Source organism: Eutrigla gurnardus (assembly GCF_963514095.1).
Source record: "Eutrigla gurnardus genome assembly, chromosome: 14".
Taxonomy (NCBI): Eukaryota; Metazoa; Chordata; class Actinopteri; order Perciformes; family Triglidae; genus Eutrigla; species Eutrigla gurnardus.
In genome coordinates, this window is record NC_139937.1 from 18,545,010 (window position 1) to 18,569,895 (window position 24,886).

Here is a 24,886-nt window from a genome sequence, read left to right on the forward strand (position 1 = left end):
ATTACCGACAGTCATGCGTCCACGTTATCGGTAACGTGTGTGTGACCGACAGCCCCCTTGCACAGTGGCGCAGCTGTCATCGCTTACCGGATCCGTTAACCGGTTAGAGGAGCGACTAGCTGGTTAGCTGTCGACCAAGGTTAGCAGAGTTAGCAGCTAAAGGAAGATGGAGGAGTTCCTGAAGAGCTGCCGCCGCGCCGTGAAGGTAACACACACACACACACACACACACACACACACACACACTCTGTGTGCGGTAATGTGTGTTATTTATCAGTGATTTATTAGTCAGTGAGCGTTAGCCAAACCGGCTAACCGTTATTTATTGGTCGATGTCAAGTTAGCAACAGTCCAGTCGTGTGACTTCCGGTCACTTTCGCTGGGACAAACATAATACAATATTAATAACAGGTTAGGAAAACATTTAGACTAAAGTGTAATTGTCGAGATTACACACACACACACACACACACACACACACACACACTAATTGGACCTTCAGGGTGATCCCTCATCCTCCAGTTATTCTGTATTTATTTATTTTAAAGGTATTCTATTTAATTTGGTTACTTTAGTTTTATATTATTAATGTCCTGATAAACTTCAGTCTCTGCAGAGCTTTATATTTTAAAAAGAAAAAAATGTCCTCCAGCAGGATCCGGATCAGGCTGGTTCAGGGTTCCATGTGGTTCTGGGGAATGAAGCCTGTGATGTGGACTCCATGGTGTGTGCTCTGACCTACGCCTACTTCCTGTCCAAGGTGAGCCTCTGACCGATCAACACTCACCTGAGTGTCCTCAGAGTGGACGTGTACCCGAGTCTCTCTGTCTCCATCAGACTGGACACTCCGAGATGCTCGTTGTCCCGCTGCTCAACATCTGTCAGTCGGAGCTGGTGCTGCGTTCGGACATCATCTTCCTGCTGCGACAGGTTGCTTTGTCTCCGGACCTCCTGCTGTTTAGAGATCAACTGGACCTGCGGGCGCTGCACCGAGCCGGCCGTCTGCGGCTGACGCTGGTCGACCACAACATCCTGCCCAGGTAGACGCAAACAGCTGACATAAACATGAACATAAAACGACAGGTAGGTGAGGTGAACACACCCGTCTCATCATAGTCTCTCTCTTGCAGTTCAGACAGTGACCTGGAGGAGGTGGTGGTGGAGGTGATCGACCATCACCTGCTGGAGAGAGCGCCCTCCCCCAGCTGTCCAGTTACCTTGGAGACAGTGGGATCCTGCGCTACCTTGGTAACGGAATGTATCATCCAGAAAGCCCCAGAGATCCTGGACCAGCAGATTGCTCAAATGCTCTATGGTAAACACCTGCACGGGTCCTCACATCATCTGAACAGGTGCTCAGTTTACACCTTTTTAGAGGTGTCTGTGTTGTTTTTGTGTGTTTGTTTGTGTTTGTGTAGCTGCGGTGGTGTTGGACTGCGTCAACATGGCTCCCTCAGCAGGTAAAGTGACTCCTAAAGACAGTCAGTTCACTGCAGCGCTGGAGTGTCGTTTCCCCGCTCTGCCACCGAGAGGCGATCTCTTCCAGACCCTGCAGAACGCCAAGTTTGATGTCTCAGGTGAGTGACAGAAATCTGTGTCTGGATTATTCACTGAAGTACATCAGTTATCTATCACATTATTCTGCATAGTTTTACACAGAATGTAAATGTGTACCGTTTTAAATAAAGAGACTAAAGTATTTTGTAGTACTTATTGCAGTATGAATGCAGAATTTGATTCTCAGGTCTGAACATTGAAGAGATGCAGTATTTTGTAGTATTTATTGCAGTATTTTGTCCTCAGGTCTGAACACTGAACAGATGTTGTTGAAGGACATGAAAGCAGTTTCAGGGAGTTTGAATGTCGCCGTCTCTGTTCTCTACATCACCCTGGAGGTCAGTTTGTAACACCGACTGTAATAAATTCTGTGCCATGCACTGTAATATACGTTGTACTACAAAGTGTAATGCATGCTGTACTGCACAATGTACTGGACTGTACTACACTGTACTGGTAAATGGACCTGCATTTATACAGCGCTTTTCTAGTCTGAATTGCACACTGTACTGAACACTAGATTACAAACTGTGTGTGTGTGTGTGTGTGTGTGTCTGTCTCAGCACTTCCTGCAGAGGGTGGAGTTGGAGAGGGAGCTCTCAGGTTTCTGTCTGAAGTTTGGATTCGACCTCCTGCTGCTGATGACCATCTCTTTCACCAAGAACGAAGAGCCAATCAGAGAGCTTGCCGTGTTCAGCCACAGTGCCACCTGTAGGGAACAGGTAATTGTCATGATGATGATGATAATACTACGGTAGTTACATGCTGTTATCGCAGTTGTTGATCACCAGTTTTTGTAGTAGTTTGAGTTGCCATGACAACTCGGGTGTCCTCACGACAGGTGAGCCTCTACCTGGAACTGGCCTGTAACCCTTCCCTCAACCTCTGTCCAATCAGCAGCCAGCATCTTCACATCACAGCCTACCAGCAAGGTAAACTCCTCCCCCTCTGAACCTGCAGCCAGGTGAGAGTTTCCTGAGAAAGCCGGAGGGACAGAGAGTGACCTCATTCACTGCAGCCTATCGGCTCCTCCTCTTGATTATTTCTGCAATTAATGAATTAATTATTTGACTGGTTCTGTTTAGTATAATACAATGTAATGTAATATAGTGTGATATAATATAATGCCATAACATAATATAGTGTAATTTGATGTAGTGTAATGTAATATAATAATGTAATAATACGAGATAACTTTGTATCACTACAAAGGAAACACTCTGGCGTCCCGTAAGAAGATTCTCCCCATCGTTAAGGACTTCCTGAAGGAGCGGGATGGAGACGGTTGCCTGGGAGACAGTCGCCTGGGAGAAGTGGAGGATGAGGAGGAGGAGGAGGAGTCCCGGGTCCCTCCGACCCCAGTGAACAGTCTGGTGGAGGGCTGTCCTCTGGACAATGGCCTGCCGCACATCAGCGCACAGGACCTCGAGGGGAAGTTCAGCGAGATGGCCGACAGAGGGGGGAACTGACCTCTGACCTGCCACTTGTCAATCACCAGGATGTCTGTCTGTCTGTCTGTCTGTGAGAAGATGAAGGGACCACAGTCTCATAGACGACAGATCAAAAACTGTTTTTACTGAAGAGTCAATGTCATTTTATTCTGAAAAATTTGACTGATAACTTCCTCAGAGGAGCAGCTGTCAGTCCTTCAAAATACAATGTCAAATAAATTAACCTATTTGGATCACAAACACCTGATTGAACTGTTTTCAGTGTAAAAGTGACGTCTGTATGATTTTCATTTTATCCCCACATTGATTAATTTGCTGATTGAGACCTGATGAAATATAAAGGTTTAACATTCAAAAAAGATCATCTTTAAATCAAGTTTAGGGTATTTGTTTTTCTCTTCACAGAAAAATATGATTGAAATATGTTTTTATTTTATTTTCTGTATTTGTGTCAATTAGAAACTGTTATTACATAAAGATTATATATATTCAGTGTGTTGACAATCATAGTAAACAGACTGCGGGGAGTCTCGTCTCTGTGTGAACTTATAATGTGATTCTACAGTCAGCAGACCTGCCAAACGAAGTATTCTGACATGAAAGTACGCTGGTACGATTTTAATTGTGTAGTACGGCATGATCAAAAGAAGAAGAGTTTGACAAATCATGGCGCCACATTATTCCCCTAGTTTCACCCACACATGCAGCAGGATAAGCTCGCATGATTGACCGATACGTCATTTTATTTATTTTGGCTGTTGTATTTAATAAACCATTTTTTGAACTGATTGAGGGCCCTTCCTGTCCTGCCCTCATCACATAATCCATCACGTCTTTGTCTGCTGATGTCCTCTGACTCTGCTGCTGGTTGAGGTCATAGGTCGGGTCGGTACTTTCAGACCAATTTCAAGCCTTGTTTACACCTCATCATCTATCAATGCTGGAATCCATTTACTATACACGAAAGAAATGCATAAATGATCATTGGTCTAAGCCATTATTGAATCACTCACCGATCCGAGGGAGACTCTGAGAAAATAGTAGAAACAGCGGGAGGTGGGGGCGTTACTTATTTGATCACTGCGTTCTCTATTTTTAGCTGGTGTGTGTGACGCTGCTCAGTAATGGTTTAATTCTGACCTCTGTGTGGATGACGTGTTGGATTCTGAGCACATAGAACAAATGTTTTGATGTGAAGAATCAGAGGTTTTGTGAAGTTAGTTGGAAAACACGGTGTTGTATTTACAATCAAGAAAAAGGTCTGGAAGGTTTCAACTAATGTGTCTTAGCAATTGTGAAAAACTGTAAACGGCCTCAGCAGCAAATGGGTTAATATTAATGAAGTCAGAGTGAAGCTGACCTGCTGCCTCACCTGTATGCACAGAGCGGGTGAGCCTCGACCAATCAGGCGGCTCTGCTGTGAAATGCAGCCAAACCTGTCGGGCAGCGAGAGAGAGAGAGGGCAAGTCACATTGAGACAGAGTGGGAACTCCCCCCCGAGAGAGAGGAGGACACATCGAAACGGCCAGGCGCTCATACATGCTGGTCAGAACACGCTGTGACATCACTGTGACATCATGAGCTCCCCCGCCGATCACATGGACAGGAATGCTGAGGACAGGTATGTGTAATACTTACAGATATCTGTGTGTGTGTGTTTCCTTAACCAGCAGAAAGAGGAAGTTTTTATGCCGTTGATCATCCAACCAGTGGACAGTGAAGGGGTCGCTGTTTGATGTCAGTGTTTCCGAACAGCAGGAAGTGGTGTCAGCTGACTTCCTGTCTGCTGTGACCCCTCAGGTTTCTCCTAGTGTAGTCCAGGTCCTGGGTCAGACCCACCTCAGTAAACCTGTGCAGTTCTTATCAGCAGATCTGATCTGATTCTGTATTTAAACCTGAGGTTTCAACGTCTCCAGTTTTCCTACTGACCTGAGCTCAGCTGCTCAGACAAGAAACTGCGGTTACCATGGCTACAGAGAGAGGGTGTTTACAGTGTAAAGCTGAGCAGAGATTTTACGGATGTGATTGGTTGTGTTCACTCACAACATGTTTTAAAGCGTTAATGGATAAACAACAAGTTGTCTGGTTCGGTAGCTACTTAGCAGAGGATCCGTTAGACCCAGCGCTGCTTCTGTCACCAGCCTGCCGCCCACTTTTCACAATGCATTGTGGGATACCCCGAGTCCACTATAAAGGATCACCATACTGCTCACTATACGTTTGGACAGCACTATGAAATGCTGAACTCACTATATAGTCTATTACACAGTGGACTTGAAGATCCTCTTTCAAGGACCCTGGGATCTCATTAGAGAACACAGATGAGACTCAAGTAGCCTTTAAATCTCATCAAGCACCTCTGGAACCTCTTCCTGGAACTGCTACAATCCTCAAGGACACTGGAATGTCCTGAAGTCCTAATGAAAGCTCTTTTTGAACACCCTCAAGAACCCTGGAAACTGTGACCTGCTAAAGAAACATCACCTAGACGGGGGGACAACACCTGTCAGATCTCTGAGAACACAAAAGCCTACTGGGAGGTTTGGATTTTCCCAGTCAGATCCCGAGAGCGCCACAGTGGAAACTTAACCCCCCCCCCCCCCCCCCCCCCCTTCACCTGACAACGTGTTCCCAGTTTCTGTTCCACACCTGACCTCCTTTACCTGCTGAGCTGAACACACACACGCAGGTACGCTGGTGTGGTTACCTGCAGGATGGGTGTGTGAGATAAACATCTTCTGCTTCAGCAACAACAAAGGGAAGAACAATAGAGCCCCGCCCCCCTCACCTGCTCAGGTGTGTCTCTGAACTATTACAATCGGAGCGGTCAGGCAGGTTCGTTCAGTCCCATCATTCAGATTTAAGCAGCTGTCTGGATCATCATGACTGCATGCTAAACTGAAAAGTGTTACCTGTCGACAGGTGAGAGTCAACCGACTGCTTCCTTTCCTTCAACAGGAAAACCAGGAAGAAGCTTAAAATGACAGAAAAGTGAAAGGAGTCTGGTTCTCAGAGAGAACACAACATGGAAGCAGGATTTTGGGACTTTTGTCATAAAGGTTGCTCGGGAGGTTTATCATCAACATCTCACAGTGAGATTCGAAGCAACCGTGTACATTTACTGTGGTTCTGTACTTTTTAGGTATTTTACTTTACTTTACATATGACCATTTTACATATAATGCGTTTAAAGTAGTAAAAAAAATTGACAGTTTCAGACAAATTGTTATATAAAATGTTTTGCTAATACATTACAAATCATATTCCTATAATATAATATGTAATAATGAAGTACTTTTCTTGACAATGCTCACATACTTTTACTTAAACAACATGAATTAAACTCTTTATCCTTAACAGATACTTTTACTGTTTGTTTGAAACAAACTGTTGCTTTGATTAATTTACTCAAGTCATAAAAACATGACAGACATGTTAGACGTCTACACTGCTGCTGCTGAATCTCATTTTGTTTGATTTGTCCCTGTAGGGCCCCTGTAGGGGCCCCGGGCCCCCCCGACATCCAGGACATGGAGATGAGGGAGGAGTGGCAGGATGACGGCTTCCCCAGGTCAGAGGTCAACAGGATACAGTTGAACACTAAAGGAAGCATTGCTGTTATATAAAGCCTTTATATTTTATACTGTGAACAAAAATATATGTTACATATTTTCTTTTCTTTATATTTTTATTAGAAAATGTTCTATTTAAAAAAAAAAATTTTTTACCAAGTATTATATTTTGGCCTTTATTTATGGAGAGGACACACAGGTCGGACTCGAACCCGGGTCACATGGGGCGCCCCAATATTTATATACCTTGATTCTTGCACTGCTTTTATTTTTTTCTCTTAAGACGTTTATTTTCTATATATTAACCGATGAAACTAATCTTTGAAGGTGTTTCATGAAGAGAGAGGGAGTTTTTAAGCAACCGTTTTTTGTTTGTTCTTCTTATCTCACTTTGTGCAGCTAGAAGGTTAAAACAGTCTGCAACAAAGGTTTGCTTTGTTAGAGATCTGAACAATGTTTTTTATTCTGATCAGAGACATTAACATCAATAATGCATTAAACCTGAGACCTCATACTATGTAAATAACGTCCTTGTTGACATCACTTCTCATGTTTTTCTGAGATTTAATTTTGGGAACAAAAATATTGAAACAAAACACACACACAAAAAAATTCACAAATTCTATAACACACAAACTTTCACAGTTGCATAATTGCCACATCATCATACGAAATCTGCCCAGCAACTGTTAATACTGTTCACTGTGACATCAAGACTAAACTTCCCCTTGGAGGTGCGAAGACACCTCCAAGGTGTGAATGCCACCCTGGGCGTCTGCCCATGTCGCCCATGCCTAAATCCACCACCGTCGTGATGCCTTGTACAACTGCAGAAAAATGCGAGATAAACTAAAGGAACCACTTCAAATATAACTTTACACCAACCCTGAACTTGTCCCACTGTAATAATATATTTTTTTGATCGTTTCTGCTTGCAAGGCCCAAAACCAAAGATCTTAATCTTAGCCAAATATCCTAATATAATTTCTCATCAGACCAATACTTGTGTAGTGTATATAGCATGACAAGGCAGTGGGTGAAATTTCCGTTTGAAATGTTTATGATGCAGGTGGATGTATGTATTCTGCATCTGTAATAAAACAAACAAGACTCTTACAACTAATGTTCTTGGTTCAGGCCTCTCCCAGAGGACTGTGGGAGTCCAGAGGAGGCAGAGAGCCCGTTGGCCAACGAGGAGCAACCAGGTGACCTCAAGACTCTTTTCTTGTTTTGAAAAATTTGAAATATATTTGTTTCTTACAAAGCGATTAAGATACAGGCGAACATAACCATTGAAAATAAAGAGAAACCTCGTCACTGTTCTCTTGCCCCGCTTGCCCGTTGTACACTGTCAGCTCCGCCCACCAGCCTTGCCCTGTCAGGAGCTATTGGAGGCGTGGCTAAGAAGCGCCTGGCGGCCCCGTCACTCAGCCTCACTCTGAGCCAGGGAGACTCTCACAATGCAAGCAATGACTTCTCTGCCGCCGCGCTGTCGGCGACGCCGGAGGAGACACCGTCACTCGACATCAACCTGGAGGCTCTGGAGACGCCTTCAGGCAGCGAGACTGGAACACTGCCAGACGGCATCCATGAGCTGGAGTGGGACGGTGAGACAAGCTGAGAAGAAGATGAGCTCTGACCTCTCTCTGATCTCTGACCAAACTCTCTCTGATCGCTGACTGACATCTCTCTGATCTCTGACCACTAACTGACCTCCGACCTCTCTTTGACCTCTCTCCGACCAACCTGTCTCTGAACTCTAACCTCTTTCTGACCTCTCTCCGATCTCTGACCGACCTTTCTCTGATATTTCTCTGACCATGAATTGACCTCTAACCTCTCTCTAACCTCTGACCTCTCTCCGTACAGATGACCTCCCCAGGATGGCGATGGCTGGGGGCGTAGCCAGTACCCTGGTGGAACAGCCAGAGGATCTGATGGAGCTGGATCAGGTGGACAACAGAGGGCGCCGCTGGAGGAGGTTCTCCATCTGCGGACAAGAATACCACGTGGACATGAGCGTCCTGGAGCCGTACCTGCAGGTCCTGTCACATGGAGGTCAGAGGTCTTGTGTGTGTGTTGCAATCTCTATCTATATTTGGGCAGCTGTGGCTCAGAGGTAGAGCGAGTCGTCCTCCAATCGGAAGGTCGGTGGTCGATTTCTGGCTCCTCCGGTCCGCATTACGAATTTGCCTTGGGCAAGATACTGCACCCCAAATTGCCCCCGAAGGCTGTGCCATCGGCCTTTAAATGTGTGTGAATGAGTTAGATTAGATAAGCTCCTGATGTGCAGGCGGCTCCTCTGCCATCAGTGTATCCATGTGTGTAAATGGCTGAATGTAGACTGAATGTCGTTTAAAGCACCTTGAGTGGTCGAAAAGACTAGAAGTGCTCTAGAAATGCCAGTCCATGAACCATATTTAGGTTATTTTGTGGCACATCAAGTCAAACTGTGACTTCTCTCTCTTTGCCCGATTGGCTGTCAGGTTACCATGGAGATGAGATGAACGCTGTCATCTTGTTCACCTCCTGCTACCTGCCGGAGAACACGGTGGAGGACTACGAGTACATCATGAACAACCTGTTCAGGTGAGTTTGCAGGAACAGAGCTGATGTGTAAAGAGGATGAAGAAGAGGAGTTTTAGCACTGTTTCAGGATCTCCTACAATAATTGCACACGTGGAAATGCACATGACAGGACCATTCATGCACACAAGGCATGCACGTACTGGTGGAACCTGGATAAGGCCACTGGACACTGACAACAAGGTCAGGTTTGTTTACTTCCTGAAAAAGGTCAAGTGATTGAGGCATGACGAAGAAGGGAAGGGCACATCGTGACTGATAAGACCCAAATCAGGAAGTTGTTGTGGGTGTCTGCGTAATCCTTCTCCAGACTAAAACTAAAATGCGGCGGGAAATAAAAAGAGGGTATCCCATCACTTGTTATGTATGGTCTATGCACACAGATGTAACACTGTGTGTGTGTGTGTGTGTGTGTGTGTGTGTGTGTGTGTGTGTGTGTGTGTGTGTGTTCCTGCAGTTACATTGTGGGCACGTTGGACCTGATGGTTTCGGAGAACTACCTGATGGTCTACCTGTGTGCCATGGCTCCCAAAAACAAACTGCCATCCATCAAATGGCTCTACCAGTGCTACACCTCCATCGACCGGAGGTACGCAGGTTTCACTCACTGGGAAAGCACACAAACTTCCCCTGAGTCTGACCTTTGGCTAGTTTCTTTAAATATCCTTTAAATGTCAGTCTTCAAATTTGTTGAAGACAGGCGAAATATCTGCTAATGGAGAGAAGTCAGAATAAGACTGGTACGGTCCTTTAAGTCTCCCGTCTGTCCTGGTGTCTGTCTGTGTGGCCGTCTGTCCAGGCTGAAGAAAGACCTGAAGGGGCTGCTGGTCGTCCATCCTGCCTGGTACATCAGAGCTATGCTCACTGTGGTCAAACCCTTCATCAGGTCTGCAGCACACTCACTACAACATCTCCCTTTAGTTAACATGTTAGCAACATGCTAAACAAGAGACTATTTGTCTGTCCCACTGTCTTTGTCTGTTTGTCCAACTGTCTTTATGTCTCTCTCCTTCTGTGTCTGTCCGTCTCCCTCAATCTGTCTGTCCATCTTTCCTTTTGTATGTCTCTCGATCTGTCCGCTTGTCCATCCGTCTGTCTCTCCATCAGTCATTTAAAAGGCCAGTGTACCACAGGGACAAGTTCCTTTTTACGCCTGTTTGTCCTGCATCTAGGTAAGATATATCTGCAGCCAGACAGAAGAAATGTGACCTCTACATTGAGAGGGAAACTGGGATCGGCCAGGCTTGACTGGGCCTTTTTCAAGGACCTGACCGTGTGCAGGTTCGGGCGGTCATTTAAGGCAGTGATTTAATAAAACAACAACAAAACAGTCTGAAGAAAGTGCTGTCAATGTCAAAAAACTGTGGAGCTTTCAATGAAAATAAATGCGCTGGTGAGTCCATGTGATAGTCAAAGTTCAAGTTGCCCAGATATTTGTGCTGCTGAAAAACTTCAACAGCCCGACCATTTATCTCCACGGGAGAAATATCGTTAAGATTTTGCCTAAAATCAATAATCATCTCCCTGGTTTTGGTGACATTAAGGTCTAAAAGAATGATTTAACCAGTCAGTAAATTCTGTCACTACAGGGCCGTGGTCAGGGTCATCTATCTGTGTCTATCTGTCTGTCCCTGTCTGTCCGCCCATCCGTCCATCTGACTGTCTGTCTGTCTGTCTGTCTGTCCACAGTGAGAAGTTCAGCAGGAAGATTCGGTTCATCCACAGTCTTCAGGAGTTGTCTCAGTTCATTCCCGCAGACAGACTACAGATCCCAGACGCAATACGCCAGTAAGAACAACTCTGTTATTGTAGTTTTACTCTACTGCAGTTTCACCGACTGTACTGTTGATCTACTGTAGTTATACTGACTGTAAAGTTAATCTACTGTAGTTCTACTTAGTCGACTGTTACATTATTGTAGTTATACCCATTATCCTGTTACTCTACTGTACTTCTACTGACTCTAATGTTGGTCTGTTGACTTTAATGTTGCTCTACTGTAGCAGTAAAGTAAAAGGAGTGTTTACGCCACTTGTAGCTTACACACTTGTGAACTCAAAATATTACCGCCACCTTGTGGTCTGTATTAGTTGCTGTTCCTGTGTTTAAAACGATATCAATGACTGACTGAACACCTGTCCCCCTGCAGGTATGATGAGAAGTTAAATAGATGACAATCACGAGGTCAACAAATACCTGGATGGATACTCAAGGTCAAAGGCCCCCAGGAGTCTCTCAGCCTGATGATCTTTTACTTCCTTCCTGTACAGAACAAATACAAAGAGTCTATATATATACACTGTCTTTATTTTACTGTCTTTAAATATGGGGAGGGTAAGTTAAATGTCTTTTTCTTCAATAGCTTAGGACTGAGGTGGGCTACCTGAGTAGATCTCAAAGTCTTAAACTGTTATAGGACAACGTGTCCGATTCAGGACTGTACTGAATACTGTACAAACTAATGAATTGTGTAAACAATAATAAGGAATATGGATTTGTCAGCTGCTGTGGGAGAAACAAATGTAATATGTATTTATTATAGATTTCAATGCATTTACATTCAGGGCATTTAGCAGATGGCACTTTTATCCAAAGTGACTTACAATAAGTTAATACTGTTTGCCTGTTAGTTTTTTACATTTTACTACATAAACAATCTGATCCTGAAGGTGGAATGACTCAATGAAAAGCAATCAACTTAAACATCATCAACACCAGACCCCAAGTATCAGTCTGGACATTCATTGTAAAAATGCCATTCATAGACTGTTGAAATACTTTTTTTATTTTTTATTTAAATGCTACCTTTCTTCAACTCTGTATTTTTAGTGAATGTATTTATTTGTTTTCTCTTATACCATCTTTATTTTGAGCCCAATTCAAATTATGTCCTGAAACGTGGAATTCTCATTCTGTTGGCCCCAAGTTCAAAGATATATTTTAAGATTTTATTGGTAGCACAAAAACACATCATGTTCAGCTTCAGACTGTCAAATGAAAAAGTAAAAAAAAAAAAAAAAAAGCTGAAATTCAGCAGATGTTTCTCGGTCAGTTTATTCAGGAAATTGTAGCACCCATCTGTAAAAAAAAATGAAGGAAACATCGCTTCACTACAAATCAAATATCACACTTGATTCGAGAAAATTCCTAAAACTAATTTTTATTGTGTTAATAGAATTCAGTTTGTTTAGTTGGTTTAAGTGAATATGTTTCTAAGATATAAAATAAGTCATTTAAATGCATTTTTAAACACAGATCAAAAATCTGCTGTTTTTCGGAATTTGAGAATAGTTTTTTGAATTCATTCTTTTTTCTCTGTTAATTAACGGCATAATTATCGGAGAGTTGGCTCCAGCCCCCCCCCGCGACCCTGAATACATGATAAGCGCGAGACAATGGATGGATTATCGGAGAGAGAGTGGGAAGGTGTGGCACGGCGGCCATGAAAAACAAGCGCCCTACCTCCTGTTATCAGAACTTTTCTCTGCCATCCTGTCGAGTATATGATCCGTGTCCATCACAACATCCGTATCCATATCTGTATCAGCACGAAGGCTTCGAGGTGATCCTCCCATCTGTTGCTTTGGTGGTCAAAATCTGTTAACTGTTCATATTTAGCTGCACCTGCCTCGCGTTTTTTTTTTTTACTATCTTTCTCCATTTTTCCGCACTAGTGATTTCTAACGCGGGCTATGCTTGACCCCTGACCTGTCTGGGCCGATCCATTTAGGGAGGGGGCGCTCCCGCTCGCCACTTGAACTATTGGTGTTGGTTATGATTACATTTCCAGCCCCTCCCCCACACACAAAAGTGGGCTGGTCCATTCTATTTCGTAGACCGGTGTACTTCTTTTTTCTTTCATGCGGCTAAACCTTTGCAAATACTTATAAATTGATACTCTATTGAGAAATTTGTCCAACCAGGCTGATCAAACTCTTCTAAAAAAATGTCTGAGTGTTTCCTAAAATTGTTTCTTTAGTCAAGTACTCAAACAGGTTTATGCTGAAATGTCGGTTTATTGGCTGAGCTAAAACATTTATTTCTATAAAATGAAACATACAGAACTGTTAAAAATCTGTTCTGAAAGAGAAGAAACCAGGCTGATTGGGTATAGACCATTCATTATAAATTATCATTTATATATTTCACCATATTTTATTCAAACTTGCAGATTTGTCATGTGTTCAGTCATGTTTTACATGTTCAGAAAAATAAAAGTTTTGCTTTTCTTAAAAAAAACCTTTTTAAACCTCCAGTGTGATGTTTAGTTTCTGTTCATCTTTAACAGTTTAACATTTTTCATCTTGTGAGAAGATCATTACTGAATTTTATGATTGTTGTCAGTCATATTGTGGCTGTAATAAACACTGGTGCTGCCAGGACTTCACATTGATATCAGGTTTCTATGGTAACACTGATATAAAATTTGATCGAGGTGCTGCTTTAAAACCATCAGAAATGATCAGAGACTGAAGTCACACAGGGTGGTACAATCCAACTGTAAACAGCGTTACGGGGACATTTAACCTGACTATACGCAGCATTAAGGTCACACAGTCCAGCAGTCTGCAGGTAGGAGCACCAGACCCTGGTCCTTTAATGTCTGGTTCACTGACAGCTGTCACTCTGCCTGAAACATATAGGTTTGTTTATGAATTAACTTGTTATATTCAGCTTCCTGTTTCCTGTCAACTGCTGTGTTGAAAACACCGGTGACCTCTGACCCCAGCAGCTGCTGCAAGTTCTTGACCTCTGAACTCCCTAGAGAGGAGGTCTAGATCTTCTCAACATAGTTTCCGGGGAACATCCCCTCTCTGCCCCGCAACCGACCAAACCACCAACCGGATGGATCTGCAGAAAGTACAGAAAGTCTGAGGACAAGTTTGATCATATCCAGACTACAGGAGACGTAAAGAGCTGTGATTGGACAGTTTGATCTGCTTTAATAATGGCAGCTAGATTAGAACGCTACTTAGTTTTAGACCGTATGACTGGGAAAGCATTGTATCTTCTCAGTTCTGCAACACACACACACACACACTCTGAAGCCACGCCCCCTAGCTGCCAGTAGCTTCTCACAGGAAGCTGATTGGTCCAGATACAAACTCATTACTTGAAGCCCAAGAAGATCGATTTGCGTGCAAGGTAAAGCATTATGTCTATTGCTATTAATAATGATCTATTAATAATCAAACTTCTCCATACCTGTGCACAACAGCAGTATTAGACATACCTTCAGTGAGGATCTCGATGACGTCTTCAGCATTAAAGCTGAGCTCATCAGTGTCCTGGGCGTCGTAAGCATACAGAGCTCTGCAATGCGGAGACCGGGGCTTCGGTTTGGGAGCCGGTTTGGGTCGACCTGCTCCAGGAAGAGGCTTCACCTCCTTCGACCGCCGCCGCTGCAGCCTGCAGGCAACACAGGGATTACAATGGGTAGAACCAAGACCAAGCCACAAGACAACAGTTATCCAAGTTTGATAACATGTGACTGAGGCTGGTTTCAGTCCCAGCACAGCTTGGTGTGCTGCCAACGTGCTCTGGAGCAAGATAATGACTGCAGGTCTAGTTAGTCCTATGAGGTTTCCTTCGTAAATCCGGGGTAGCACTTGATCAAACCTAGGAACTGGTTATACTATATTACCATACTGAAATTGGTTTTACTGGCTCCTAGTGGTCTCACCCTGCTGCACCCTGCTCGGGGACATTCATGAAGCCCATGTCATTGTGTTGGGTTGGCTGGTTGTCCGGGCGACGCTGGCTCTGGATGCGGGGAAGACTGGGCTGCTCCATGGTGGACTGCTGCCTCAGCAGGGAGCCTCTGGAAGAGGTGGAGCCTCTGCTGTGAGCTCTGCCCCCTCGAGAATGAGGACCTGAGGGAATAAGGAATATTATAAACCAACAGTCAGTCAGTCTGTGACATCCTGGCACCTTAAGGGTTGTTGTCTGGTACCTGAGGTGTACTGGTTCGTGGACGGAGTTTGGTTCCCCATGTAACGACTCTTGCGTTTGTCTTTCCTCGTCGGTCCTACAAATCAAACGGATAGGAAGTGAGTGGGAGCACACAGGCAGTTGGGTTGGGTTGTGTTGGGCCAGAACTTACTGGAGTTTTTGGGAAGGCCTGTTCCAATGGAGACCTGCAGGACCTTTCCACTGGGCTTCATGATGGCCTCATCCCCCTGACCTATCTGGAACTGGATCTGTCTGGACCCTGAAGAGCTGAACGGACCCCAACCACCCTTTTTCACCTTAAACTCCAGACTGGAGGACAGAGACAGGCAGAGGGATACAGGTGATATTCATGTCGATTTTGTACTTTTTATATTTGGGTAAAACAAAATAAAATAGTCAAGGTACTGACAGGTTGTTGAACTTGAGTGGCAGCTTCTTCTGAGTTTTCTCCTGATAACGTTTGACCAGCAGACTGAGGAACTCTGTTTTAAAGACACTCTGAAGAACACTGTCGTACTCCTCCTCGTGGACGATGAAGATGTCGTCCTGGAGAGTGCTGACAGAGATACAAACAGGAAGAGAGAGAGAGAGATAGGTCAGAGAGACATTCAGACAAACGTGAAAAGACGAGATGCAACACATATCTCAAGTATTTCTTCACTTCTTCATCTCGGGGTTGTTTTCTAATATAGGAAATAATGAAAGCTGGACACATTCTTAGTATGAGTCTTGGCCCTGATGTCATTTCTGGCCATGGTTCTAGTTCAAGTATCTGTGCTTGTATTGCTTCTCGTTCTGGTTCTAGATCTGGTCCTTATGGTGTACCTCAGGGAGACAGACTGGATCATGTTGATCTCAATCTTCCTCTTGAGAACCTCCTGGATCTGACCTTTCTCTGGACCCTGCTTCACCTTCTCTCGACCAATGAGGTACAGGAACTTTGGGGAAAGGATGAGGTCCCGTTTCACAGTCTGTAGAACAACAGAAACAGAGCGTTCAGTCAGGAAGTGCACTATAAACTGAATTGGTCTCACAGGTAAAACAACGGATGTGTGACCACAACGACAAAAAGAACCAGCTTTGAGCACCGCATTAGGAGGAGGTGTGAGGGTGATCAAGCAGGTTTGCTGGAGATTTACCCTGAATCTTCGGTCAAACTTCACCACAACGTCAGCAAAGTCAATCCTCTCTCGGCGGCCAACAAACTGTCTGATCTCTGGGTGGTTTTCTGTCCCGAGGTAGTCGCCCACAAAATTCCTGTTGATGCTGTTTCTGCGGCGCTCCTTCTTGTTCAGCAGGACATCCGAGGCTGGAAGACACAGAATATCACTTCGTGGAGAGGAAGACATAATGTCCACAACACAAACACAAGCGAAACACGCCGCTTCTTTAAGCCACTTATGGAAAACAGTCTTACCTTCCTCCCTCATCTTGACGTACTTGCGGACAGCGATGTGTTTACGCCAAGCCTTCTGGATGACCCGAGCATATCCGTTATACTTCCTTTCCCTCATCTCCTCCAACAAAAAGAGCTGCAGAGAGAAAAATAACAAAGAGACAGCAAACATAAAGACAAGACAGAGCCTGACAGGCTGACTGGACTTAGAGTAGCATTGTGGGTTTTGCAGTTTCCAGAAACGCCGTCCGGAACACAGATTCAGTAAACAGTTCCTGTTAACAGACATTTTTACTTTAAAAGCCCTTCCTCTGTAGCAGTGTTTCCTACCGACTCTGGAGCTTTGATAAAGACTTTGGTCTTTCCCAGCTGGAACTGGTCCTGGTCCATGTGGACTGAGTTGAGGAGGTGCAGGACTCCCTTGTGCTCCTGGCCCTTCCAACGAGGCCAGGTCTCCTTTGTGAGGATGGCGTACCTGCAGCACATATATCTCTATTAGCATGTTTGAAGCAGTAGGACAGCATGCAGGATGTTACACTGTTTGACCTCTGACCTCTGCAGGAACTTGTTGAAAACCCGTCGAAATGCGTAACCAGCTCGGCGGACTCTGATGTTCTCTCGGAGGCCCAGGTACTCCACCTGGTGTCTGACCCGGTTTTCCTCCCAGTCCCGGGGACGTTTGGTCTCGTTGGGCTTGATGCAGCGGATGTAGTGGGGGGTGCACTTCATCAGGGTCTGGACTAGACTGTTGGCTTGTTTCTAAAAATGGAGGCAATCAGCAATCGTGAGCAATTAAAATCAGAAAATCTGAGGGCCTCCAAATTAGGTCTTGCCCTCGCTCTGTCTTCGTTTTCTATCATCTAATAAAATGACCCCCAAAATCACATCACATCAGATCAGTGTTGCACAGGGAGGTTCTGCAGGTACATTTAAATGGAGGTGCTACTCACTCTGTTTTCCACATCCACCTGCTACACTAAAATGTAACACAACAGCACCCTCTAGTGGACGCTCTGGTTCAGCCTGAACACTGCAGGTTGTAACAAACCTCTTTGGTGTTGATGAGAAGATTGTGAATGATGTCATAATAATTCAGCATCAGCAACAAAGAAATTGATCCAAAGTTGAAGATGTGACTAAACAATAAAGTAATTTTTGTGTGAGTTTTCTTTCATTGTTTCTGCCGGTGAAGCTGATCGTAGCTGAAATTATTTTTAGTGTTTCAGTTTTTCACAATTGCTAAAACAGAATCAGACTGAATCCCAGTCTCTGAATCAAACCGTCAGTGACCTAAACCAATTAATTGAATTGATCACTCTTGAATTGATCACAATGTCTCTCTCACCTTGATCTTACTGCTAGCCGTCGACGGACGCCCTCTCTTCTCTGCCTCAAGGTTCTCAGGGAACAGAGCTCTGATGAACAGACTGACCACAAACACACCACAGACAGGGGTCACTTTGATGTGATCATGAGGTCATCACACACACACATATACACACACACATATACACACACACAAACAGACACACAGTAGTATTACTACTTACAACTCGCTGCTCTGCATCAGCTCAATGATGTCATTAAACAAGACATCTCTGTTCCTCTCACAGAAGCCACTGACATCATACGACACCTGGGCAGACAGACAGGTGAAAGTTTTATGAACAGACAGATAGACGGGGGAACAGCTGTGCAGACGGACGGGTGAACACCTGGGCGGACAGACAGGTGTACTGCGTACCTTCCCAGCGTAGTGGTGGATGATGAATCCTTTATTCCAGCTGCTGAAGTGTTCATGGGATCCGATCTGTCCCTGAAGTTTCTGCAGCAGCGTCTGATCTGCTCCTTCGCCTTTAGCGTGCATTGTAGCACACACGTCATCCAGGATACTCATGAGCCCAGGAGGGTTCTGTGAAATGAGAATTTATCTATGCATTTCTGTCTTTATTGTCATTTTGATGGCTTTGTCTCCCTAACTGACTGATTGACTCACCAGTTTGGATTCGATGAGGTCACAGACCACCTTGTTGTTGAAATACTCTATGGGCGACCAATGGATCCCCTCCTGAACATATTCTTCCTGCAGGGAAGATGATTCGGTTTTCATGATAAATCTATTCATTCTGATACATTTGTGATAACAGAGGAGACGTGGAGACAGGAAGTAGAAAGGACAAGGAATATCATAAACGTTTGTGTGCCACAGAGATTATTTGCTGTAATAATTAAAAATCCAATGGATTTGGTTTTTGTGGAGGGAACCAGTGTGATGCTTACTTCCTGTTGGACTACTAAAATAACCCATTCTTGCCATAAGTAATATGATGATGACATGATGTATCACCTGTTCGGCCTTCAGTGTGAGCTCAATAAAAATCTGCTGCAGCTTCTCGTTCACAAAGTTGATGCAGAACTGCTCAAAGCCGTTTCGCTGATAAAGAAGAAAAAAAATGATTCCATTAATCAGATCAGTCAATCAATCAGTAAATCAATCAATCAAACTGTCAGTCAGTTTTAGGGTTCAGAATCAGCTATACATTCAGACAACCTATTCTGTAAATAAGGGTCCTCACAAGTGTGTGTTTTTACCTGGAAGATTTCAAAACCGTAGATATCGAGGACTCCAATGTTGAGCTCCTCCTGGTCCTTTTGCATTGCTTTATTAACACACTGTCTCACACAAACACACACGCCAAATAATCAATACACAATAAAAACAAATGAAGGGATGTGAAATAAAATGTGTGTGCGAAGTGGTCGTACGTCGACGAGGAAGTCAAAGAGTCGGGTGTACAGAGCTTTGGACAGGGCGTCTCTGGAGAAACAGGCCTGCTCGGTGTTCAAGGTGACAGATATGGACTCGGTCTTCCCGCCCCACTTACTGTCCATAATCCTGCTGGTCAGTTTACTGCAGAGACCGTCCTGGGGGATCCCCAACAGGAAGGAGGGGAATGCCAGGACTGATGGGAAGAGAGACAGACAGTTTCAGTGTTTGGATGGATGGATGGATGGATGGATGGATGGATGGATGGATGGATGGATGGATGGATGGATGGATGGATGGATGGATAGATGGATAGATGGATAGATGGATAGATGGATAGATAGATAGATAGATCAGTATGTGTAGCATCTTACAGTCCTGGCTTTCAACCACAGCATAATTGTTTTCCTCTCTGAAGCTGATGTTTCCCAGATGAAGAATTCCTGCAACAAGCTGAAGAACTGAATCCTGTTCCTCCAAAGACAGACCCACAACTGACATCGCCTCCTGAGAGACAGACAGGCAGAGATAAAAGACAGTCAGTCAGACAGACAGACAGACAGTTTAACAGACAGACAGGCAGACAGACACAGTTACATACCATAGTATCAGAGAACTCCTTCTTGTCATTCATGTCCTCCACAGTGTAGGTTCCTGATTGGTTGAGGTAGTAGTAGTAATCAGGGGTCGTAACCCCGAGGTTCTCCCTCTGCTCTGAAGACGCCCCCTCCAACAGCTGAGGACAGAGGTCAAAGGTCACAGAGAGGTTAGGGGAATTTTTTATTTAAAACACTTTCTTGTTGTAATAAAACTAAAGCAGCTTCTTATCAAATAGGACAAGGAAAGAAGTGAAGGGATCTGGAGAGGAAGTAACAGGATCCCGAGATGAAGTGAAGGGATCTGGAGAGGAAGTAACAGGATCCCGAGATGAAGTGAAGTGATCTGGAGAGGATCCGGCAAGATCATGAGAGCAAGCAAGGGATTGTAACATTGAAAAGTGACGGAATAGTGAAAAGCAGTGACAGAATCTGGAGAGGAAAAGACAGGACGGAATTGGGGGAGAAAATAATGGGATTGCAAGAATAAGTGAAGTAGAAGTTGTAGTATATATTGTAGTACCTGGTAGTAGATGTGGAAGCTTCTCTCTCCAGGATTCTGTGAAACTACTCGACTCTTCTCCAACAGAAAGTTTGAGATTTTGCCTCCATCAGGAGCTCCTCCCCGACTGAACTGGATCTCAAAGTATTTACCCTGATAGGAGGAGAGTGTACATTTGTATATATTAAGTACATATTAGTATAATGTTTATACTGGATATACTGTGTATAATTCTATCTGAATATACTTATACTCACAAATCTACTGGAGTTGTTGTTGCGGGAAGTTTTGGCGTTACCAAAGGCCTCCAGCAGGGGGTTGGACTGCAGGATGATGTCTTTAACATGCTGCACATGCACACACACGTTCATCAGCAGGAGCAGAAGTAACCATGGCAACAGTTGTAATAACAGTAGTACTGACACTGAGTAACCGTATCCCTAACTACCAGAACCACAACTAGCACCAAGGGTAGTACTACAACAAGTACCACGAGCACTACCATCGCCAAGTACCATGAGCAGTATCAAGACAAATACCAAGGGCAGTACCATGAGCAGTACCACAACAAGTACCACAAGCAGTACCACGACTAGTAGCAAGAGCAGTACCAAGAGTAGTACCATGAGTACCACATCAAGACAAGGACCAAGGGCAGTACCATGAGCAGTACCACAACAATTAGGCTACCACGAGCAGTACCACAACAAGTACCACAAACAGTACCACGACTAGTTGCAAGGGCAGTATAACAAACAGCACCAAGACTAGTACCGCAAGCAGTATCAGGACAAGTACAGTGGGCAGTACAGTTAGCAGTACCACCACAAGTAACACAAGCAGTACCACAACAAGTACCACAAACTGTAGCACAACTAGTAGCAAGGGCAGTATAACAAACAGTACCAAGACTAGTACCGCGAGCAGTATCAGGACAAGTACTGAGGGCAGTACAGTTAGCAGTACAACCACAAGTAACAAAGGATGTACCACAAGCAGAACCCCAACAAGTACCACGAGCAGTACCATAAGTACCACAAGCAGTACCATGACAAGTCCCATGGGAAGTACTACAACTGTACAACAAGCAATACCAGGAGCAGTCCCACAAGCAGTTCTATGATGAGGACCATGAGCAGTACCCTGACTAGTACCATGAGCAGTACCACAAGCAGTACCCCGTGTACGGACCTGGACTTTGTCTCCTCCTCCGGACACTTTGGACACGTAGCTCATGATGAATTTGGCAGCGACAGTTTTTCCAGCTCCACTCTCTCCGCTGACAGGAAACAGGAAACACATTCATCATCATCATCATCATCATCATCATCATCATCATCGTCATCATCATTCGGAGCGTGTGAAGACTTAGAATAATTCATATCTACTGATGTTTGACAACTCTGATGGCTGATTCTTCACTCATTAAGATTTAATGAGAGAAACACTGACGAACCTGATGATGACACACTGGTTCTCGCTGTCAATCATCATGTTTCTGTACATGTTATCAGCCAGCGCATAGATGTGGGGGGGGTTCTCATACTGAGCCTGGAAGGGGGGGGGGGGGGGGGGGGGTCAACAGGTTAATTACTTAATTATTGTGTGATTGTTATCTTTGATTTGTTGTTGATTGTTCTTGGTTTGTGTCATTGTTGTGTTGTAATGTAGCCTATTGTTGTTTATTGCTGTTGTGTATGGTGTCGTGTATTGTTGCTCTTGGAATGTGTTGTAATGTATTGTTGTGTGTGTTGTTTTGTGTGTGTGTGTGTTGTTTTTTATGTGTTGTTGTTTTATGTGTGTGTGTGTGTGTGTTGTCTTACGGCTCCCTGGTACAGGTCCACTTCTCTGTCGGTGAAATATGGAAGCTGTTTGAACGGATTCACAGAGATCAGAACGGAACCGATGTAGGTCTGACAGAGAGAACCAGGTCAAGGACCGGAACCAGAATATTTCATACACTTCCTCTCTGTTTGATTATTTCTTTCAGGAGGTTTTAACTCATGATTTGGTTTCATAATAATTAAACTGCAGGTGTGTGAGGATACAAAGATGTAGTCGTCCATGTATCTCTTCTTCAGGTTATCGGTGATGGCGTCCTCGTTGACCTTGGACAGCAGGACCATGTCGTCCACCCCGCTCATCTTCACATTCTGAGCCAGCCAATGGTAACGCTCCTTACTCCCCTGAGAGGCGGGACATAAAAACAGAGACAGTCAGCTGACGATGGGTCGATAAAGTAGTCTGTATTAGGTAGTTTGCAATAGGTAGTCTGGGTTAGGTAGTCTGGATTAGGTAGTTTGTAATAGGTAGTCTGTTAGGTAGTCTGGATTAGGTCTACTCTAGGTAGTCTGGGTGAGAAAGTCTGCATAAAATAGCCTGGGATAAATGGTCTGGGTTAGCTAGTCTGGGTAAAATAATCAATAAATCATAAAGTAATCTGGATTATTTAGATTGGGTTAGGTGGTCTGGATTAGTTAGTCTGGTTTGAGTAGTCTGGGTTATGTAGTCTGGAGTATTTAATCTGGATTAAATATCCCATAAATAAATAATAAATATTATTATAGATTAAACTATCAGCAGCAAATAAAGTCATTTAAATTAGCGCCAGCTTTATGCGCTGCAACATTAAAATTATGAAGACATTAATGCATCAATAATTATAATACAATAATATCCTATATTATTCTGCATCATGATGTAACTACACTTTGGCATTACTACTTTAACTACAGTAAAAGTTCTGAGCATTTCTTCCCCCGAGGAGAGAAAACTGTTGCTTTGTTCAGCACACACACACACACACACACACACACGCACACACACACACACACACACACACACTGTTATCAGCTGATTGGTTGGATCGTCCTGAAGAATTCCCAGCATTCCTTCTGTTGTGTTGGTTCTTGTTGAGGAGTGTCAACGCCCTTTCGTGTTTGCCTCGACATGCATCGCTGTGTGTGTGTGTGTGTGTGTGTGTGTGTGTGTGTGTGTGTGTGTGTGTGTGTGTGCAGTCAGAATTAAGTTGCACTAATCTGACTAAATACATAAAACTCAACTTCACATTAAAGCTAAACAGAGAATAAATTCAGTTATTTTCTGTAGCTTTTAAATATTTTATGGTTTTATATTCATTCTGTCATGATTGATCTGATCAATTAATGACGAAGGTAATGAGTCTATAATGGAAAAAAACCATCAGTTGCAGCTTTAAGTTAAATTTGTTTATGTTAAATATGGACAGTTTCCTGAAGCTGGACCCGTATGTTGGCCCCTGTTGACCCTCCACCTCTCTGCAGAGTTCATGTATCATCAGGACTGCAGGACTACAGGTTTCTGAGATGAGAGTTTAAACTGAAGTAATTCAAACATTAAAATGTCTTTAATACATCAGGCAGAAAACATTTTCTTTTCACCATGATATAAAAATACAGCTGTCAAACCTGGAGCCATAATACTAACTAACTTGTATTACTTTGTTGTTGTTGGTTTTATAGAATATATAAAGTTATGTATAGTTGATCACTAAAACAGGAAAAAAAAGTCAGATAGAAAAATGATGAAAGAAAAACAACAGACTAAAAGTTAAACAGAGTCAGAGTCTCTGTCAGACTTCTGAGTTTGAATCATCACTAAGGGTTTCCAACCGACATCTAAATTCATTTATTTTTATTAAACTTAAGATGTAACTCAAACTTGTTCTTTTTTATTTCATTATTCATACTATCTTTATTGCGTTTTTTGTAGAATTGTTTTTTAATTTGTTTACAAATTTAATAATACTTTGTTTTATTCTATTTTTTAAACTACAAGTTATTAGGATACATTTCTTTCTAAATAGTTTATCTTATTTTAATTGATTTAACAGGAAGTTTTAGTTCAAACAAACAGCAGGGATCTGATCCTGCAGGAGTCTCATAGTAAATCTGATCCATGCAGGACCAGGACCAGGTCCAGGACCAGGACCAGGACCAGGACCAGGACCAGGACTAGGACTAGGACCAAGACCAAGACCAAGACCAGACTTCTCCTGCTTCAAACTGTTTGCAGTCTAAAGTAATAAAGTGAACTCACCATGTCTGCTGTTCCCCCTGCTTCACTTCCTGCTTCAAGGAAATGTTGAGAAATCTTCAGCCAGTCTCTGCTGGATCAGGATCCAGTTGAACTTGGATTGATTCCAGATCGGCTCAATCCGGATCAATTGGGTTCAGATTAGTGAATCAGACGGATTCTGTTGATCTCAGCAACATTTTCTTCTCACTTTTGTTTTCTGTCTGTTTTTCTTCCTTCAGACTTCAGTCTCTCAACTGTCTGCAGGTGTGGGCAGGTAAAGCCCCACCTCTTCCTCCATATTGCCTGTGGAACTCTGGGTAATGTAGTCCTGAGAAAAGACCAGCTAGAGCTCTGAAACAGTTCTATTACTTTTATTGTTAACATTTTTGGGGGTTCACTGAAAAAAACCCCAACCTCAACTAACTTTATTGATGGTCTTTTATGTTTAGGA

General features: G+C 43.6%; 3 protein-coding genes across 4 annotated transcripts; 2 read left to right on the forward strand and 1 right to left on the reverse strand.

Annotated features, from left to right (window-relative positions):
* prune (prune exopolyphosphatase) lies at nt 1–3,354 on the forward strand. Of its 2 annotated transcripts, none has more exons than XM_084025986.1 (9): nt 1–205; nt 653–760; nt 838–1,040; nt 1,131–1,315; nt 1,419–1,577; nt 1,804–1,895; nt 2,121–2,279; nt 2,399–2,489; nt 2,770–3,354. In XM_084025986.1, exons 1-9 carry the CDS (start codon nt 167–169, stop codon nt 3,024–3,026), a joined length of 1,293 nt encoding a protein of 430 aa, XP_083882112.1. In that variant the 5' UTR covers nt 1–166; the 3' UTR covers nt 3,027–3,354. The 2 variants fall into 2 exon arrangements, with proteins under 2 accessions (XP_083882112.1, XP_083882113.1); XM_084025987.1 differs by having other exon boundaries at nt 656–760.
* A 1,141-nt stretch (nt 3,355–4,495) lies between these two features.
* On the forward strand, nt 4,496–12,119 carry bnipl (BCL2 interacting protein like). Its single transcript, XM_084025992.1, has 10 exons — nt 4,496–4,629; nt 6,499–6,579; nt 7,718–7,785; nt 7,936–8,187; nt 8,450–8,638; nt 9,067–9,169; nt 9,624–9,755; nt 9,966–10,052; nt 10,856–10,954; nt 11,316–12,119. Exons 1-10 carry the CDS (start codon nt 4,586–4,588, stop codon nt 11,338–11,340), a joined length of 1,080 nt encoding a protein of 359 aa, XP_083882118.1. The 5' UTR covers nt 4,496–4,585; the 3' UTR covers nt 11,341–12,119.
* A 1,176-nt stretch (nt 12,120–13,295) lies between these two features.
* On the reverse strand, nt 13,296–24,675 carry myo1eb (myosin IEb). Its single transcript, XM_084025976.1, has 27 exons — nt 24,457–24,675; nt 22,428–22,565; nt 22,203–22,292; nt 21,836–21,930; nt 21,571–21,658; nt 20,637–20,726; nt 20,401–20,532; nt 19,883–20,017; nt 19,656–19,788; nt 19,281–19,477; nt 19,107–19,187; nt 18,862–18,948; nt 18,511–18,597; nt 18,259–18,426; nt 18,065–18,150; nt 17,860–17,941; nt 17,068–17,273; nt 16,845–16,989; nt 16,536–16,650; nt 16,258–16,427; nt 15,944–16,089; nt 15,528–15,674; nt 15,270–15,427; nt 15,120–15,194; nt 14,850–15,039; nt 14,400–14,575; nt 13,296–14,017 (listed from the first exon to the last, which is right to left on the reverse strand). Exons 1-27 carry the CDS (start codon nt 24,457–24,459, stop codon nt 13,941–13,943), a joined length of 3,297 nt encoding a protein of 1,098 aa, XP_083882102.1. The 5' UTR covers nt 24,460–24,675; the 3' UTR covers nt 13,296–13,940.
* Nucleotides 24,676–24,886: the final 211 nt, after the last annotated feature.

Bases quoted from the DNA above. Each gene is read 5' to 3' on its own strand.
- prune (XM_084025986.1), top strand. From the start codon at position 167: ATGGAGGAGTTCCTGAAGAGCTGCCGCCGCGCCGTGAAG. The intron at 206-652 runs GTAACACACACA...AATGTCCTCCAG, and splicing joins GCTGCCGCCGCGCCGTGAAG to CAGGATCCGGATCAGGCTGG. The intron at 1,896-2,120 runs GTCAGTTTGTAA...TGTCTGTCTCAG, and splicing joins TTCTCTACATCACCCTGGAG to CACTTCCTGCAGAGGGTGGA.
- bnipl (XM_084025992.1), top strand. From the start codon at position 4,586: ATGAGCTCCCCCGCCGATCACATGGACAGGAATGCTGAGGACAG. The intron at 6,580-7,717 runs GTCAGAGGTCAA...TTCTTGGTTCAG, and splicing joins CAGGATGACGGCTTCCCCAG to GCCTCTCCCAGAGGACTGTG. The intron at 10,053-10,855 runs GTCTGCAGCACA...GTCTGTCCACAG, and splicing joins GTGGTCAAACCCTTCATCAG to TGAGAAGTTCAGCAGGAAGA.
- myo1eb (XM_084025976.1), bottom strand. The intron at 21,659-21,835 runs GTTCGTCAGTGT...GTTTCCTGTCAG, and splicing joins AACCAGTGTGTCATCATCAG to CGGAGAGAGTGGAGCTGGAA. The intron at 18,598-18,861 runs GTGATACATCAT...TCTTCCCTGCAG, and splicing joins TCACACTGAAGGCCGAACAG to GAAGAATATGTTCAGGAGGG.